At 56.2% G+C, this 19,063-nt stretch overlaps 2 protein-coding genes across 2 annotated transcripts; one reads left to right on the top strand and one right to left on the bottom strand.

Moving 5' to 3' along the window:
- The first annotated feature begins 47 nt into the window (after positions 1-47).
- Positions 48-11,839, top strand: DEDD (death effector domain containing). The gene is made up of 5 exons (XM_036397904.2): positions 48-1,060; positions 5,791-6,154; positions 6,767-6,874; positions 8,090-8,236; positions 9,151-11,839. Exons 2-5 carry the CDS (start codon positions 5,797-5,799, stop codon positions 9,525-9,527), a joined length of 990 nt encoding a protein of 329 aa, XP_036253797.1. The 5' UTR covers positions 48-1,060; positions 5,791-5,796; the 3' UTR covers positions 9,528-11,839.
- Positions 11,840-12,047: 208 nt separating this feature from the next.
- NIT1 (nitrilase 1) lies at positions 12,048-18,986 on the bottom strand. The gene is made up of 7 exons (XM_036397910.2): positions 18,949-18,986; positions 18,327-18,398; positions 17,390-17,662; positions 16,584-16,687; positions 15,503-15,636; positions 15,074-15,199; positions 12,048-14,251 (listed from the first exon to the last, which is right to left on the bottom strand). Coding segments are annotated over exons 1-7 (981 nt in total). The 5' UTR covers positions 18,951-18,986; the 3' UTR covers positions 12,048-13,981.
- Positions 18,987-19,063: the final 77 nt, after the last annotated feature.

Here is a 19,063-nt window from a genome sequence, read left to right as displayed (position 1 = left end):
CCGGGGGGAGCGGGGAGCGGAGCGGACGGAGCCAAGATGGCGGCGCCGGGGCTGGGCCGGCCCTGAGGGGCCGTGAGGGGCCGGGAGGGGCCCCCGCGCTCGGCGGGCTGGGACGGGCCCGCAGGGGGGGCCCCGCCGCTCCCCCCGCCGCTCCTCGCGACGCTGCCGCCGCCGGAGCCTCCCCGGGGCCTGACCGGAGCCTCCCCCGGGGAGACGCGGGGCCTGCTCGGGGCCTTTTGCGGCCTTACCGGGGCCTCCCCGTCGCCTTTCGGGGCTCGGCGGGGCCGTTTGGGGCATCCCCGGGGCTCGGTGGTGCCGTTTGCTGCCTTACCGGGGCTGAACCGCGCCTTGACCGGCGCTTTTTGGGGTCGAACCGGGCCCTTCCCGAGGCCTCCGGGGTTGAACCGGGGCTTTGAGGTCCTTTGACGGAGCCCCCCGGTGCCCCCGGTTTTGGTTCTTTCTCGCTGGAATTCGGGGCCGATTTCAGCCGAAATCGCGGTAAAATCGGAATTTTTTTGTTTGGTTTATTATTTTTTAAAATTTGTTTATTTAACAGCGCTTTTCCCGTTTTTTTTTTCCGGGATTTCGGCTCCTCCCGAGGGTCAGAAAATCCCGGGATTTGAGGCCCAGCAGGAACGGGATGAAATTCCAAGGATTTCTTCAGCCCAGCGAGGTTTTTTTTTGGTTTTTTATTGCGGTTTTTGTTTTGAGCGAATAAAATCCGCCAGAAATCCGCGATCCAGGGAATTCCTGCCTCGGGAATGTCGACCTTGGAACCGGGAATGACTTAAAGGCAACGCCACGCTTGGTTTTTCCTCGATAAATTATTAATTAGGAAATTAAAAAATAATTTAAAAAAGGGGATTTTTTGGGGGGAGGGGGGGAAATTGGGGAAAAATCCGGTGTTTTCCGGCAAGGACTGACAGCGCTCAAGGAACTTTGGGAGCCTCCGTGGGGATTTTTTTGGGGGAGATTTATTGGAAAGGAAAATCAAGGAGAAGGAAAAAAGGGATCGGAGATCGCTGAGAACGCCCGGGAGCCGCGATCGGGCACGGCTGAGGTGGGTCCGGGAGCTGGTTCGGGATTTAATTAATTGGGGATTGAATTAATTTGGGATTTAGCCGGGGGGGGGTGGAACAAGGGAGGGATCCAGGGAAGGTCGGGATGGATCTGGAGAGGTTCAGGGTGGATCCAGGGATGGATCCAGAGGGTCCTGATGGATCTGGAGAGGTCTGGGATGGATCCAGAAGATCCTGATGGATCCAGAGAGGTTCAGGATGGAGCCAGGGAAGGTCAGGATGGATCTAAAGGGGTTTGGGATGGATCTAAAGGGGTTTGGGATGGATCTAAAGGGGTTTGGGATGGATCCAGAGGGTCCTGATGGAGCTGGAGGGGTCTGGGGTGGATCCAAAGAGGTTCAAGATGGATCCAAACGGGTTTGGGATGGATCTTGAGGGTCCTGATGGTTCTGGAGAGGTCTGGGATGGATCCAAAGAGGTTCAGGGTGGATCCAAAGATGTTCAAGATGGATCTAAAGGGGTTTGGGATGGATCTCGAGGGTCCTGATGGAGCTGGAGGGGTCTGGGATGGATCTAAAGGGTTTGGGATGGATCCAGAGGGTCCTGATGGACACAGGGAGGCTTCTGATGGATCTGGAGAGGTTCAGGATGGGTCCAGAGAGGTTCAAGATGGATCCAAAGGGGTTCAAGATGGATCCAGAGGGTCCTGATGGAGTTGGAGAGGTCTGGGATGGATCCAGAGAGGTTCAGGGTGGATCCAAAGAGGTTCAAGATGGATCCAAAGGGTTTTGGGATGGATCTCGAGGGTCCTGATGGAGCTGGAGGGGTCTGGGATGGATCCAGAGGTTCAAGATGGATCCAAGGGGGTTTGGGATGGATCCAGAGGGTCCTGATGGAGCTGGAGAGGTCTGGGAGGGATCCAGAAGGTCCTGATGGATCCAGAGAGGTTCAGGATGGATCCAAGGGGGTTTGGGATCGATCCAGAAGGTCCTGATGGATCCAGAGAGGTTCAGGATGGATCCAAAGGGCCTCAGGGTGGATCTGAGGAAGTTTGGGATGGATCCAGAGGGTCCTGATGGATCTGGAGAGATCTGAGATGGATCCAGAGGTTCAAGATGGATCCAAGGGGGTTTGGGATGGATCCAGAGGGTCCTGATGGAGCTGGAGAGGTTTGGGATGGATCTAGGGATGGATCCAGAAGGTCCTGATGGATCCAGAGAGGTTCAGGATGGATCCAAAGGGGTTTGGGATGGATCCAGAAGGTCCTGATGGATCCAGAGAGGTTCAGGATGGATCCAAAGGGGTTTGGGATGGATCCAGAGGGTCCTGATGGATCCAGAGAGGTTCAAGATGGATCCAAGGGGGTTTGGGATGGATCCAGAGGGTCCTGATGGTTCTGGAGGGGTTTGGGATGGATCTAGGGATGGATCCAGAGAGGTTCAGGATGGATCCAAAGGGCCTCAGGGTGGATCTAAGGAAGTTTGGGATGGATCCAGAGGGTCCTGGTGGAGCTGGAAGGGTCTGGGATCGATCCATGGATGGATCCAGAAGGTCCTGATGGATCCAGGGAATTTGGGGATGGATCAGGAGAAGCTCAGGAATTCAATTCCCACATTCCCAGCTGGTTCCAGGGCTGGGAATTCCCAAATTCCAGCCCCAAATTCCAGAGCTGGTTTTCCTTGGGATGTTTTGTCAGGAGCTTCCTCCTCCTCAGCCTCTGGAGCTCCTCTTCTTCCCAAAAAATCCAATTTATTGGGGCTGGGAATGGATTTTTGGGAATTTTTTTGGATTTAGGAGGTGAATTCATCAGAAAAAAAGAGGAAAATTCAGGATTAATCCAAATTTTTGGGAGTTTTTCCCCAATTGTTTGGGAATTGTTCCTATCCCTGGGAACTGGGTGGGGGGAAAGTCTCCTTCATGTCCATTTCCCTTGGAAAATTCACCTAAAATTTGGGATTTGGGCTTTTTCTCCCCACCCAGGCTGGGATTTTTAGGGATAATTCTGGAATTCTGACGGTTTTGGCCTGGATTTAGTGGGAAAAATCCCAAAATATCTGCAGGGATCCCATGGGGCTGAGCCCTGGGAAACTCCAGGAACTCGTTTTTCCCGTTTATCCCGAAATTATTTGAATGCTCCCGGAATTCTCTTCCTGGGAAAAGCCTCCAGAGAGGGCTGGGAGGGATTTTCTGAGAGATTTTGGGATCCTTGTGTTTTCCTGAGGGATTTTTCTTGCTCCTTTCTGAGGAAAATTCACGGATTTTTTGGGGATTTCCACCTCCCACCCCTGTGGATTTTGGGATTTCAGGATTTTGGGATTTGTGGGATCTCCTCCACAGCCAGAATTCCCTGCTTGGCAATGAATTTAACCATTTTTGTGGATTTATTTTGGAAGTTTAATCCCTAAAATTCCCCTTTCCCAGGGCTCAGCACTTCCATAAAACCTCAATTTTCCCCGATTTCTTTGGATTTTTTTCTGGCTTCCACAGGAGGAAAACCATCCAGGATCATTCCAGGGGGGTTGGTGCTGATGAATCCAAGGATTTTTCCCAATTTTTGTACAATTCACCACCCAAATTGAGGGAAAAAAGAGACATTTTAAGGAAAATTCCCTAAAAAAAAAAGCAGGATCACAGCACCAGGTGCTTCCCATTCCTGTTTGCCCTGGAGCTGGGGCCAGGTTGTTTTTTTCCAGGGATTTTTTTGGAATTTCCTCCTTGGAGAGGAATTGGGGTGGGTGGGGGGGTTCCTGTCGTGATCCCAATGTTTTCCCTTTGTTTGGGAGATTGTGCACAGGGAAAAGTGGAGCAGGGATGGGGGTGGATCCCAGGGAAATCTGGGATTGAGGCCCTGATGGAAAATCCTGGGATTGGGGTCAGGATCTCAGTAGAAAATCCCAGAGATTGGGGTCAGGATCCCAGTGGAAAATCCTGGGATTAGGGTCAGGATCCCAGTGGAAAATCCCAGAGATTGGGGTCAGGATCCCAGTGGAAAATCCTGGGATTGGGGTCAGGATCCCAGTGGAAAATCCCAGAGATTGGGGTCAGGATCCCAGTGGAAAATCCTGGGATTGGGGTCAGGATCCCACTGGAAAATCCCAGAGATTGGGGTCAGGATCCCAGTGGAAAATCCTGGGATTGGGGTCAGGATCTCAGTAGAAAATCCCAGAGATTGGGGTCAGGATCCCAATGGAAAATCCTGGGATTGGGGTCAGGATCCCACTGGAAAACCCAGGGATTGGGGTCAGGATCCCAGTGGAAAATCCCAGAGATTGGGGTCAGGATCCCACTAGAAAATCACCAGGATTTGGGGTCAGGATCCCGCTGGAAAATCCTGGGATTGGGGTCAGGATCCTGAGTGGATTCCAATGGAAAATCCCCAGGATTTGGGTCAGGATCCTGAGAGGATCCCACTGAAAAATCCCTGGGATTGGGGTTGGGATCCTGATGGAAAATCCCAGGATTTGGGTCAGGATCCCACTGGAAAATCCCTGGGATTGGGGTCGGGATCCCACTGGAAAATCCCTGGGATTGGGGTCGGGATCCCACTGGAAAATCCCTGGGATTGGGGTCGGGATCCTGAGTGGATTCCAACAGAAAATCCCCAGGATTGGGATCCTGATGGAAAATCCTTGGGATCTGGGGTTGAGATCCCCGTGTCCCCAGGTGCCCACGGTGGGCCAGAAGCGCAGTGGCTGTGACAGGGCCATGTCCCTGCCAGTCCCTGGCCCTGTGTCCCATTGTCCCCATGTCCCATTGTCCCCGTGTCCCCAGGTGCCCACTGGGGCACTGCCAGTGGTGGCCAGAGGAGCCGGACAAGGGCAGGCAGGGCCTGTACTGAGCCCTGTACTGACCCCATGTCCCATTGTCCCCATGTCCCATTGTCCCCATGTCCCTCTGACCCCATGTCCCATTGTCCCCATGTCCCTCTGACCCCATGTCCCTCTGACCCCATGTCCCTCTGACCCCATGTCCCATTGACCCCATGTCCCATTGTCCCCATGTCCCTCTGACCCCATGTCCCTCTGACCCCATGTCCCATTGACCCCATGTCCCTCTGACCCCATGTCCCATTGTCCCCATGTCCCATTGTCCCCATGTCCCTCTGACCCCATGTCCCTCTGACCCCATGTCCCCTGTTGGTGTCCCCAGGTGCCCGTGGCGGGCCGGAAGCGCAGTGGCAGTGCCAGTGGCACTGGTGGCAGTGGCGCAGTGCTATGGTTGGAGGAGGTTGGCAAGGGTTGTGTGACCCCATGTCCCCTATTGGTGTCCCCAGGTGCCCATGGTGGGCCAGAAACGTGGCACTGGTGGTGCCAGTGGTGGCTGGAGGAGCTGGACAAGCACAAGCAGGGCCTGTACTGACCCCATATCCCACTGACCCCATATCTGACCCCATGTCCCATTGTCCCCATATCCCACTGACCCCATGTCTGACCCCATGTCCCACTGACCCCATGTCCCCAGGTGCCCATGGCGGGCCGGAAACGTGGCACTGATGGTGCCAGTGGTGGCTGGAGGAGCTGGGTGAGCGCGAGCAGGGCCTGTACTGACCCCATGTCCCATTGTCCCCATGTCCCACTGACCCCATGTCTGACCCCATGTCCCTGTGTCCCCATGTCCCCAGGTGCCCATGGCAGGCCGGAAGCACGGCACTGGCAGTGCCAATGGTGCCAATGGTGGCCAGAGGAGCTGGACAAGCGCGAGCAGGGCCTGTACTGCCCCCATATCCCACTGACCCCACGTCTGAACCCATGTCCCATATTGGTGTCCCCAGGTGCCCATGGCGGGCCGGAAGCGCGGCGCAGGTGGTGGCGGCGCCGGCGGTGGCACGGGCGGCGCGGTGCCGTGGCCGGAGGAGCCGGGCGAGCGCGAGCAGGGCCTGTACTCGCTGCACCGCATGTTCGACATCGTGGGCGCGCAGCTGACGCACCGCGACGTGCGCGTGCTCTCCTTCCTCTTCGTGGACGTGCTGGACGAGGCCGAGCGCGGCCGCATCCGCTCGGGCCGCGATTTCCTGCTGGCCCTGGAGCGCCAGGGCCGCTGCGACGAGAGCAACCTGCGGCAGCTGCTGCAGCTGCTGCGCATCATCACCCGCCACGACCTGCTGCCCTACGTCAGTCTCAAGAGGCGGCGCCCCGGTGAGTGCCTGGGGTGATATGTCACGATATATTGATATATATGGGGTCACTGTCGTGATATACGGGGTGATATTGGGGTATTGGGGTCACATCACCTGCCACGACCTGCTGCCCTACGTCAGCCTCAAGAGGCGGCGCCCCGGTGAGTGCTTGTCGCGATATATCGCGATATACGGGGTCACCATGTTGATATAGGAGTGATATCAGGGTATTGGGGTCACATCACCCACCATGACCTGCTGCCCTACGTCAGCCTCAAGAGGCGGCGCCCCGGTGAGTGCCTGGGGTGATATGTCACGATATATCGCGATATACGGAGTCACTGCCACAGTGTACAGCGGTATTGGGGTCACACCATCGTCTGCCGTTCCCGGTGCCATCCCGGTGCCATTCCCGTTCCCTGTGCCATCCCGGTGACATTCCCGTGACATCCCGGTGACGTTCCCATTCCCGTGCCATCCCCATTCCCGTGCCATCCCGGTGACATTCGAATTCCCGTGCCATTCCCATTCCCGTACCATCCCGGTGACATTCCCATCCCGGTGACATTCCCATTCCCATGACATTCCCGTTCCCATGCCATCCCGGTGACGTTCCCGTTCCCGTTCCCAGTGTGCCCGGACCTGGTGGACAAGTACCTGGAGGAGACGTCCATCCGCTACGTCACCCCCCGCGCGCCCGGGGGGGCCCCGCCCGGCCTCGGCCACCCCCACAAATCAGGTACGGACCCCCTTTTGGGGCCACTGTCACCCCCTTTTGGGGCCACTGTCACCCCCTTTTGGGGCCACTGTCACCCCCTTTTGGGGCCACTGTCACCCCCTTTTGGGGCCACTGTCACCCCCTTTTGGGGCCACTGTCACCCCCTTTTGGGGCCACTGTCACCCCCCTTTTGGGGCCACTGTCACCCCCTTTTGGGGCCACTGTCACCTCCCTTTTGGAGCCACTGTCACCCCCCTTTTGGGGCCACTGTCACCCCCTTTTGGGGCCACTGTCACCCCCCTTTTGGGATCATTGTCATCCCCTCCTTTGGGATCATCACCCCCATTTGGGATCTTCCTTACTCTTCCCTTTGGGATCATTACTCCCATTTGGGGTCACCATCCCCTCTTGAGATCATCGTCATTCCCATTTGGGGTCATCATCACCCTTTGGGGTCATTGTCACCCTTAGGGGTCATCACCTCCATTTGGGATCATCATCACCCTTTGGGGTCACTGTCCCCTTTTGGGGTCACCGGCCCTCCATGGGATCATTGTTGCCCCCTCCTTTGGGGTCATCACCTCCATTTGGGATCATCACTCCCATTTGGGATCATCACTCCCATTTGGGATCATCACTCCCATTTGGGATCATCACCTCCATTTGGGATCATCACTCCCATTTGGGATCATCACCTCCATTTGGGATCATCACTCCCATTTGGGATCATCGCCTCCATTTGGGATCATCACTCCCATTTGGGATCATCACTCCCATTTGGGATCATCACCTCCATTTGGGATCATCACTCCCATTTGGGGTCACCACCCCCACTTGGGATCATCACCTCCATTTGGGATCATCACTCCCATTTGGGGTCATCGCTCCCATTTGGGATCATCACCTCCATTTGTGATCATCGCTCCCATTTGGGATCATCGCTCCCATTTGGGGTCACCACCGCCCTTGGGTCATCCCAAAGTTCCCGACCCCAGAGCCTCCCAGGGCTCTGGGTTTGGGGGGCTGTGCCCAGATCTGATGGATGGGTTTGGGGTTTCTGGGGCTGGATTTGGGGTCTCTGACCCCATTTCCCCCCATGTCCCAGTGCCTGCCCCCCACCCATCCCTGTGCCGCTCCCCGGGGTGGGATTTGGGATGGGTTTGGGGTTCCCTGGATGGATTTGGGATCTCTGGGGTTGGATTTGGGATCTCTGACCCCATTTCCCCCATGTCCCAGTGCCTGCCCCCCACCCGTCCCTGTGCTGCCCCCCGGGGGGGCCCCAGCTGGGCCCGAAGCGCCCGGGCCGGGCCCGGAGCCTCCTCGGGAGCCAACGGAAACGCAGGAAGTCAGCGACCCCCGACCCCAAGGAGAAACAGACCTGCGGTGAGAGGGGCTGGGATTGGGAATGTGGGATTGGGAATGTGGGATTGTGGGATTGGGAATGGGATCCCCAAGGAGAAACAGACCTGCGGTGAGAGGGGTTGGGATTGGGATTGTGGGATTGGGAATGTGGGATTGGGAATGTGGGATTGTGGGATTGGGAATGGGATCCCCAAGGAGAAACAGACCTGCGGTGAGAGGGGCTGGGATTGGGAATGTGGGACTGGGAATATGGGATTGGGATTGGGATCCCCAAGGAGAAACAGACCTGCGGTGAGAGGGGTTGGGATTGGGGGATTGGGGGTTTCGGATTGGGGGAATGTGGGATTGTGGGATTGGGAATGGGATCCCCAAGGAGAAACAGACCTGCGGTGAGAGGGATTGGGATTGGGGGATTGGGGGTTTCGTATTGGGGGAATGTGGGATTGGGAATGGGACTGGGATCCCCAGGGAGAAACAGACCTGCGGTGAGAGGGGGTTGGGATTGGGATTGGGAATGTGGGATTGGGATTGGGAATGGGATCCCCAGGGAGAAACCCACATTCTCCCAGTCCCTAAACCCCATTCCCCCAGTCCTAAACCCCACATTCCCCAATCCCAAACCCCCTAAACCCCACATTTCCCCCAATCCCAAACCCCACATTCCCCAAACCCCAATCCTCCAATCCCAAACCCCCCAAACCCCACATTCCACCAGTCCCAAACCCCACATTCCCCAATCCCAAATCCCCCAATCCCAACCCCCACGTTCCCCGACCCTAACCCCATTTCCCCAATCCCAAACCCCATTTCCCCAATCCCAAACCCCCACATTCCCCGATCCTAACCCCCCATTTCCCCCAATCCCAAACCCCATTCCCCCAATCCCAAACCCCATTTCCCCCACCCTAACCCCCCTTTTCCCCCCTCAATCCCAGACATCCGCCTGCGCGTGCGCGCCGAGTACTGCCAGCACGACTCCGCCCTGCACGGCAACGTCTTCTCCAACAAGCAGGACCCTCTGGAGCGCCAATTCGAGCGCTTCAACCAGGCCAACACCATCCTGAAATCGCGGGATTTGGGCTCCATCATCTGCGACATCAAATTCTCGGAGCTCACCTACCTCGACGCCTTCTGGCGGGATTACATCAACGGCTCCCTCCTGGAGGCCCTCAAGGGCGTCTTCATCACGGACTCGCTCAAACAGGCCGTGGGCCACGAGGCCATCAAGCTGCTGGTCAACGTGGACGAGGAGGATTACGAGTTGGGTCGCCAGAAACTCCTCAGGAACTTGATGCTCCACACGGCTCCCTGAGGGATTCACCCCCGTCCCCTCCCCGCCTTTCCCGCAGTTTTTTTTTGGGGTTTTTTTGGGGGTTTTCCTGGTTTTTTTTTTTTTCCTCTTCCCCCCCCCCACCCCCGGGTTCTTCGGCGGAGCTCGCTCGTGGATTTGGGGAGGGTTGGAGGTGTGGGGGATTCCGGGATTCGGAGGTTTTTGGGGTTCCTGATGGGTTCTCCTTGTGTTTTCCATGGGGTTTTCCCCCTCCTGTTTTTTCTTTTGTATCCATTAAAAATGGTGATGAAAAGGCAAAAATCCCATTGGTGCGACACGCTGGGATTGGGGGTGTGGAATATTCCAGAATTCCTCACTTTTCCCTCTCAATTCCTCCTTCTCTTTATGTTTTCCATGTTTTCTTCCTTTTTCTTTTTTTTCCATTGAAAATGGTGATGAAAAGGCAAAAATCCCATTGGTGCAACACACTGGGAATTGGGGATAGGGGGTGTGGAATATTCCAGAATTCCTCACTTCCCTCTCAATTCCTCCGTGTGTTTTCCACATTTTCTCCTTTTCTTTATGTCTTCCATGTTTTCTCCCTATTTTCTTTCCTTTTTTTCCATTAAAAATGGTGATGAAAAGGCAAAAATCCCATTGGTGCGACACACTGGGAATTGGGGAATTGGGGGTGTGGAATATTCCAGAATTCCTCACTTTTCCCTCTCAATTCCTCCTTGTGTTTTCCACATTTTCTTCCCATTTTCTTTCCTTTTTTTCCATTAAAAATGGTGATGAAAAGGCAAAAATCCCATTGGTGCAACAAGCTGGGAATTGGGGATTTGGGGGTGTGGAATGTTCCAGAATTCCTCACTTTTCCCTCTCAATTCCTCCTTCTCTTTATGTTTTCCATGTTTTCTTCCTTTTTCTTTTTTTTCCATTGAAAATGGTGATGAAAAGGCAAAAATCCCATTGGTGCGACACACTGGGAATTGGGGATTTGGGGGTGTGGAATATTCCAGAATTCCTCACTTTTCCCTCTCAATTCCTCCTTCTCTTTATATTTTCCATGTTTTCTTCTTCTCTTTATATTTTCCATGTTTTCTTCCCATTTTCTTTCCTTTTTTTCCATTAAAAATGGTGATGAAAAGCAAAAATCCCATTGGTGGAACACACGGGGATTTGGGTGTGTGGAATATTCCAGAATTCCTCACTTTTCCCTCTCAATTCCTCCTTGTGTTTTCCACATTTTCTTCCCATTTTCTTTCCTTTTTTTCCATTAAAAATGGTGATGAAAAGGCAAAAATCCCATTGGTGCAACAAGCTGGGAATTGGGGATTTGGGGGTGTGGAATGTTCCAGAATTCCTCACTTTTCCCACTCAATTCCTCCTTCTCTTTGTGTTTTCCATGTTTTCTTCTTCTTTTTATGTTTTCCATGTTTTCTTCCCATTTTCTTTTCTTTTGTATCCATTAAAAATGGTGATGAAAAGGCAAAAATCCCATTGGTGCGACACGCTGGGATTTGGGGATAGGGGGTGTGGAATATTCCAGAATTCCTCACTTTTCCCTCTCAATTCCTCCTTGTGTTTTCCACATTTTCTCCTTTTCTTTATGTCTTCCATGTTTTCTCCCTATTTTCTTTCCTTTTTTCCATTAAAAATGGTGATGAAAAGGCAAAAATCCCATTGGTGCAACACGCTGGGATTTGGCGATCGGGGGTGTGGAATATTCCAGAATTCCTCACTTTTCCCTCTCAATTCCTCCTTCTCTTTGTGTTTTCCATGTTTTCTTCTTCTCTTTATATTTTCCATGTTTTCTTCCCATTTTCTTTTCTTTTGTATCCATAAAAATGGTGATGAAAAGGCCACAATCCCATTGGTGGAACACGCTGGGATTTGGGGGTGTGGAATATTCCAGAATTCCTCATTTTTTTCTATCAAACTCTTCCCTCTTCTTATGTTTTCCATGATTTTTCCTCATTTTCTGTTTTTCATATCCATTAAGAATGGCAAAAAGGCAAAAATCCCATTGGTGCAACACGCTGGGACTTGGGGATTTGAGGTTTGGGAAACCCCAGAATAACAGAATGTTCCAGAATTTCACATTTTTCTCTGTCAATTCCTCCTTTTCTTTGTGTTTTCTGTGATTTTTTCCCCCTATTTTCTGTTCTTTTTTATCCATTAAAAACAGCAGGAAAAAGCCAGAATTGGGGATTTCAGGTGTGGAAAGCATTGGAACAATGGAATATTCCAGAATTCCTCATTTTCCTTTTCAAATTCCTCCTTGTGGTTTCCATGATTTTCCCTTCATTTTTTTCCCTCTTTTATATCCATTAAAAACAATGAAAAGCAAATGGCAATTTCCCCCAAAATTCCCATTTTCCTCCCCAAATCCCTGCTTTTTTTTCCCCCCAAAAATTCCCATTTTCCCCCAAAACCCAACATGGGATGGAGTTTTTTTCCCATTTTTCTTGTTTTTTCCCCCATTCCCACCCAGGCACTTGGGGGGGTTCAGGGTTGTCCCCAATCCCTTCCATCCCAAAATTCCTCCACACTTTGGGGTCATTTCCTGGGATTTTGTATTTTTCAAATTTTAATAGAAAGAAATTCCTCCCCCCCCCCAGAACCCCTAAAAATGGGGGAGCCCCCCCCAAAAAAATTGGAAATCCCATTTGGGGACAAAAGTGCTGATTCAGTGCAGATTTGGGGTTGAATTGATGCAGATTTTGGGTGAATTGGGGCAGATTTGGGGTTGAATTTTGGGGCAGTTTCAGAGCAGATTTGGGATTCCCCCCCCAAAAAAAGGGGGACACTTTGTGCTGTTTCATTTTGGGGACAAAAAGGCTGATTTGGAGCACATTTGGTGTAAATTGGAGCTGATTTGGGGCAGATTCGGGGTCAATTTTGGGCTAAATTGATGCAGAATTGGAGCAAATTTGAGGCTGAATCGGGACCCCAAAAAAGAGTGGGGACCCCAAAAAAGAGTGGGGACCCCAAAAGGAGAGCAGGGAGGACATGTGGCATTTCATTTTGGGGACAAAAAGGGCGGATTTGGGGCTGAATTGGTGCAGATTTGGGACCCCAAAAAAAGAGAAAGGGGGGACATGTAGTGCCATTCCATTTTGGGGACAAAAAGGGCAGATTTGGGACTGATTTGGGGCTAAATTGGTGCAGATTTGGGACCCCCAAAAATAGCAGGGAGAACACATTGTGCCATTCCATTTTGGGGACAAAAAGGCAGATTTGGGGCCAATTCAGGGCTGAATTGGTGCAGATTTGGGGCTGAATTAATGCAGATTTGGGACTGATTTGGGGCAGATTTGGGGCTGGATTAATGCAGATTTGGGACTGATTTGGGGCAGATTTGGGACTGATTTGTGGGAAATTTGGGGCTGAATTAATGCAGATTTTGGACTGATTTGGGGCTGAATTGGTCCAGATTTGGAGCTGATTTAGGGCTGAGTTGATGGAGATTTGGGGCTGATTTGGGACCCCAAAAAGAGCAGGGGGGACACATTGTGCCATTCCATTTTGGGGACAAAAAGGCAGATTTGGGACTGATTTGGGGCTGAATTGGTGCAGATTTGGGACTGATTTGGGGGAAATTTGGGGCTGAATTAATGCAGATTTGGGACTGATTTGGGGCAGATTTGGGACTGATTTGGGGCAGATTTGGGACTGATTTGGGGCAGATTTGGGGCTGAGTTGATAAAGATTTGGGACTGATTTGTGGGAAATTTAGGGTTGAATTAATGCAGATTTTGGACTGATTTGTGGGAGATTTGGGGCTGAATTGATGAAGATTTGGGGCTGATTTAGGGCTGAGTTGATGGAGATTTGGGACTGATTTGAGACCCCCAATAAAGTAAGGGGGACACATTGTGCCATTCCATTTTGGGGACAAAAAGGGCAGATTTGGGGCTGAATTGATGCAGATTTGGGGATGAATTGATGCAGATTTGGGGTTGAATTGATGCAGATTTGGGGTTGAATTGGTGCAGATTTGACGGGGATTTGGAGCTGATTTGGGGCCCCCCAGAAAGAGCAGGGAGGACACATTGTGCCATTCCATTTTGGGGACAAAAAGGCAGATTTGGGACTGATTCAGGGCTGAACTGGTGCAGATTTGGGGCTGAATTGATGCAGATTTGGGGGAATATTTGGAGCTGAATTGATACAGATTTGGGACTGATTTGGGGCTGAATTGGTGCAGATTTGGGGCTGATTTGGGACCCCAAAAAGAGCAGGGGGGACACATTGTGCCATTCCATTTTGGGGACAAAAAGGCAAATTTGGGGCTGATTTGGGGCTGAATTGGTGCAGATTTGGGACTGATTTGGGGGAATATTTGGGGCTGAATTGGTGCAGATTTGGGACTGATTTGGGACCCCCCCAAAAAGAGCAGGGAGGACACATTCATTGTGCCATTCCATTTTGGGGACAGAACAGCAAACCCGGTGCAAATTCCGAGCGCGTCCCACCCAACGGCGGCGCCGTCACGTCCCCGGTGTCCCCGTGAGGCTCCCGTAGATGTCCCCACGGCGGTGGCCGTGCACGGGCAGGTCCCTGCGCACCTGCTCCAGGTAGGCCAGGTCGATGTGGGCCAGGCAGAGCCCCGGCCCCTGGTGGCACTGAGCCACCACGGTGCCCCAGGGATCGGCCACCAGCGAGTGACCGAAGGACGCGCGGGTGGCGTTGTGGCGGCCGGTCTGAGCCGCGGCCACCACGTAGCACTGGCACTCGATGGCACGGGCGCGCAGCAGCACCTGGGGGACAGTGGGGACACTGAGGGGGACACGGGCACACAGTGGGGTGTCACTAAAGGGGACACGGGGCACTCGATGGCACGGGCATGCAGCAACACCTGGGGGACAGTGGGGACACTGAGGGGGACGTGGGCACACAGTGGGGTGTCACTAAGGGGGACACGGGGCACTCGATGGCACGGGCGCGCAGCAGCACCTGGGGGACAGTGGTGTCACCAAGGGGGACATGGGGGACACTCAATGGCACCCTGGCAGCACCTGAGGGGACAGTGGTGTCACCAAGGACACAGGGGGCACGGGCACGCAGCAGCACCTGGGGGACAGTGGGGACACTGAGGGGGACGTGGGCACACAGTGGGGTGTCACTAAGGGGGACACAGGGCACTCGATGGCACGGGCACGCAGCAGCACCTGCGGGGACAGCACTGTCACCAAGGGGGACATGGGGGACACTCGATGGCACCCTGGCAGCACCTGAGGGGACAGTGGTGTCACCAAGGAGGACACAGGGGGCACGGGCACGCAGCAGCACCTGGGGGACAGTGGGGACACTGAGGGGGATGTGGGCACACAGGGATGTCACTAAGGGGGACACAGGGCACTCGATGGCACGGGCGCGCAGCAGCACCTGGGGGACAGCGCTGTCCCCAAGCCCCCCAGGGAGTCCCCAACTCCCCCATGGATGTCCCCAGCCCCACCATGGGTGTCCCCAACTCCCCCCGTTGAGTGTCTCCAACCCCACCATGGGTGTCCCCAAGCCCCCCCAGGGTGTCCCCAAGCCCCCCCAGGGTGTCCCCAGCCCCCCCAGGGGTGTCCCCTCACCTCCCAGTGTGCAGCTCCGGTGGGGACGGTGAAGGCCGAGGGGAAGGTCAGGATTTGGGCACCGGCCCCGCGCAGGGCCTGGGCCAGCTCCGGGAACCGCAGGTCATAGCACACGGCCAGCCCCAGCTGGGGACAGGAGGGGACATTGGGGACACCTGGGGACACCCTGAGCACGGGGCCAGCTCTGGGAAATGCAGGGCAGAGCACACGGCCAGCCCCAGCTGGGGACAGGGAGGGGACATTGGGGACAGCCCTGGGGACATCCTGGGACAGCCCTGGGGACATGGGGAGGGTCAGGGGTCGGGGCAGGGCCAGCTCTGGGTACCACAGGCTGTGACACATGGGATTTTTGGGAATGCCAGGGATCAGTGAGGGCAGGGGACACTTGGGGACACTTGGGGACAGCAGGGGACAGGGCCAGGGCCGTACCTTGCCCACGGGGGTGTCGATGGGGGGCAGCAGCTCCTGGCCAGGGTTGGTGAAGGAGCTCTCGCACAGCGCCGGCTGCCCCGGCAGCGCCGCGTCAAACAGGTGCAGCTTGCGGTACGTGGCCACCAGAGCGCCTGGGGACAGCCACCAAGGGGTTGGGGACAGCTACATGGGGCTGGGGACAGCCACCGGGGGCTGGGGACAGCCACCAGAGCGCCTGGGGACAGCCACCAAGGGGTTGGGGACAGCTACATGGGGCTGGGGACAGCCACCGGGGGTTGGGGACAGCCACCAGAGCACCTGGGGACAGCCACCAGGGGGTTGGGGACAGTCACAGGCACTGGGGACAGCCACCAGGGGGTTGGGGACAGCCACTGGGGGTTGGGGACAGCCACAGGGGGTTGGGGACAGCTACATGGGGCTGGGGACAGCCACCGGGGGTTGGGGATAGCCACCAGAGCACCTGGGGACAGCTACCAGGGGGTTGGGGACAGCCACAGGCACTGGGGACAGTGAGGACAGCCATGGGGATTGGGGACAGCCACAGGGGGTTGGGGACAGCCACCGAGGGGTTGGGGACAGCTACAGGGGGTTGGGGACACTGAGGACAGCCATGGGGATTGGGGACAGCCACAGGGGGTTGGGGACAGCCACCGAGGGGTTGGGGACAGCCACAGGCATTGGGGACACTGAGGACAGCCATGGGGATTGGGGACATTGGGGACAGCCCCCGAGGGGTTGGGGACACTGAGGACAGCCATGGGGATTGGGGACATTGGGGACAGCCACAGCAGGGCTGGGGACAGCCACAGGGATTGGGGACAGTGGGGACATTGGGGACAGCCACAGCAGGGCTGGGGACAGCCACAGGGATTGGGGACAGTGGGGACATTGGGGACAGCCATGGGGATTGGGAATGGTGCAGGTACGCGGCCACCAGCGCACCTGGGGACAGCCACAGCGGGGTTGGGGACAGTGGGGACAGCCAGGGGTTGGGAATGTTGGGGGCACAGGCACTGGGGATCTGGGGGACACGGGGGTGGCACGGGGGTGGCACGGGGTCAGGAAGGCCGTGTCCCACCCGAGCTGTCCAGCAGCAGGTGACAGTTGTAGATCCGGCCGGTGCTGTCCCAGTCCTGGCCACGCTCGTGGAAACCCCCGAGGGAGAGCCACACGTCACATTCCCTGGGGACACAGAGGGACAGGGCCTGGGGACATGGAGTGACACTCCCTGGGGACAGACAGGGACATCCCCTGGGGACACAGAGGGACATTCACTGGGAAGACAGAGTGACAGTCCCTGGGGACACACCATCACATTCCCTAAGGACATGCAGTGACATTCCCTGGGGACACACAGTGACATTACCTAGGGGCACACGGTGACATTCCATGGGGACACACCATCACATTCTCTGGGGACACACGATGACATAGACACAGTGACATTCCCTAGAGACATCTTGTCACATTCCCTGGGGACACGGAGTGACATTCCCTAGGGACACACAGTGACATGCCCTGGTGACAGACAATGTCATCCCCTGGGGACGCATGGTGACAGTCCCTGGGGACACACACGGTGACATTCACTGGGAACACACCGTGACATTCTCTGAGAATAGAGACATTCTGTGGGGACATACGGTGACATTCCCTAGGGACAGGGAATGACATTCCCCGGGGACACGCCATCACATTCCCTGGGGACACACTGCCAATCCCTAGGGACACGTGTCCCATTCCCTTGGCACACACAGTGACATACACACTGTGACATCCCCTGGGGACACACTGCCATTACCTAGGGACACGTGTCCCATTCCCTGGGGACACACACAGTGCCATCCCCCGGGGACACGCAGGTGCCACCCGCGGCGTGGGTACCTGGCCAGCTGCCGGTAGCGCCCCACGGTGTCCCCGTGCAGTGGCTCTGCCAGCTCCAGGCTGTGCTGGGGACTGTCCCCGATGAAGTCGAAGCCCTCGGGCAGGAACACGGCCCTGGCCCCCATGGCCGCCGCGCGCCGCACCAGGGCCGAGCACTGCCGCCAGTTGTGCTCCTTGTCCCCCGTGGATGTCACCTGGGCCACCGCCACCAGCCCGCCCGAGGCGCCTGGGGACACTGAGGGGGCCGGGGGAGCTGCCATGGCTGTGAGGGACCTGGAGGGACAGGGGGACACCAATGAGTCTGGGGACACCGCAGGGGCTGGGGGAGCTGCCATGGCTGTGGGGAGGGGACACTGTGAGGGACCTGGAGGGACAGGGGGACACCAATGAGTCTGGGGACACAGCGGGGTCTGGGGGAGCTGCCATGGCTGTGGGGAGGGGACACTGTGAGGGACAGGGGGACACCAATGGGTCTGGGGACACTGAGGGGTCTGGGGGAGCTGCCATGGCTGTGGGGAAGGGACAACTGTGAGGGACATGGAGGGACAGGGGGACACCAGCAGGCCTGGGGACATGGCCATGGCCACGAGGAGGGGACACTGAAGGGACCTCACAATGACAGGAAGACACCTCCATGGCCATGGGGCTGTGGGGAGGGGACACCGAGGGCACCTCATGGGGATGGGGGTCACCCCATGGGACACCTCAAAGGGACTGGGGTCACCCCACAGGCCATGCCCTTGGGGACAGGGACACCCTGTCCATGGGGAGCAGGGTCACACTTGAACCCCCCCCCACACACCTGGGGTCACCCCCACGGTCACCCTCAGCCCCCCTTGGGGTTCCCATGGGGATTCTGGGGTCCCCTTGGGGTTTTTGGGGTTCTCCATGGGGTTTTTGGGGTTCTCCACAGCGTTTTTGGGGTTCCCCTCTGTACCTGCCCGCGGTGCTGGAGCTCTGGGGGGCTCTCGAGGCGCAGCACAGCAGGGCCCAGGGGGCCACCCTCAGCCTGGGGAAGGGGGGACACCCCAAATTGGGGAGGGGTCAGACGGATGGGGGGGACCTGGAACCCCCCCAAACTGCCCCTGAACCCCAGAACTACCCCAAACCCCCCCAAAACTACCCCAGACCCCCTCAAACTGCCCCAGGTGTGACCCCAAACTGCCCCCTGACCCCCCATATGCCCTCAGCTCCCCCAATTTTGATCCCACAGTACCCCAGCCCCCCAGAAACTGCTCCCAGACCCCCCAAACTGCCCCAAAACCCCCTAAATCTACCCCAGACTGCCCCAAACACCCCCAAAACTACCCCAGACCCCCTCAAACTGCCCCAAACACCTCCCAAAACTGCCCCAAACACCCCCAAAACTACCCCAGACCCCCTCAAACTGCCCCAAACACCCCCCAAAACGGCTCCAATTTGGACCCCAAACTACCCCCACTCCCTAAACCGCCCCCCACCCGTCCCCAACCCCCAAATCCCCGCACCTCCGCCCTCCCCCCACCCCAAACCCCTTTTTCCCCCCACTTTTTCCCCGTTTTCCGCCCCCATTCCCGCACATTCCCCGCCGGCGGCAGCGCGGCCAAAGTCCCCCCAGCAGGCGCTGCCCTCACCCAAGATGGCGGCGCCGCCGCCTCACCCGCACTCAAGATGGCGCCCGGAAGTGGCGGCGGC

Source organism: Molothrus ater, chromosome 29, assembly GCF_012460135.2.
Source record: "Molothrus ater isolate BHLD 08-10-18 breed brown headed cowbird chromosome 29, BPBGC_Mater_1.1, whole genome shotgun sequence".
Classification (NCBI taxonomy): Eukaryota; Metazoa; Chordata; class Aves; order Passeriformes; family Icteridae; genus Molothrus; species Molothrus ater.
Note: the sequence above shows the minus strand (reverse complement) of the source record. Positions and strands in the feature narration are given on the sequence as shown.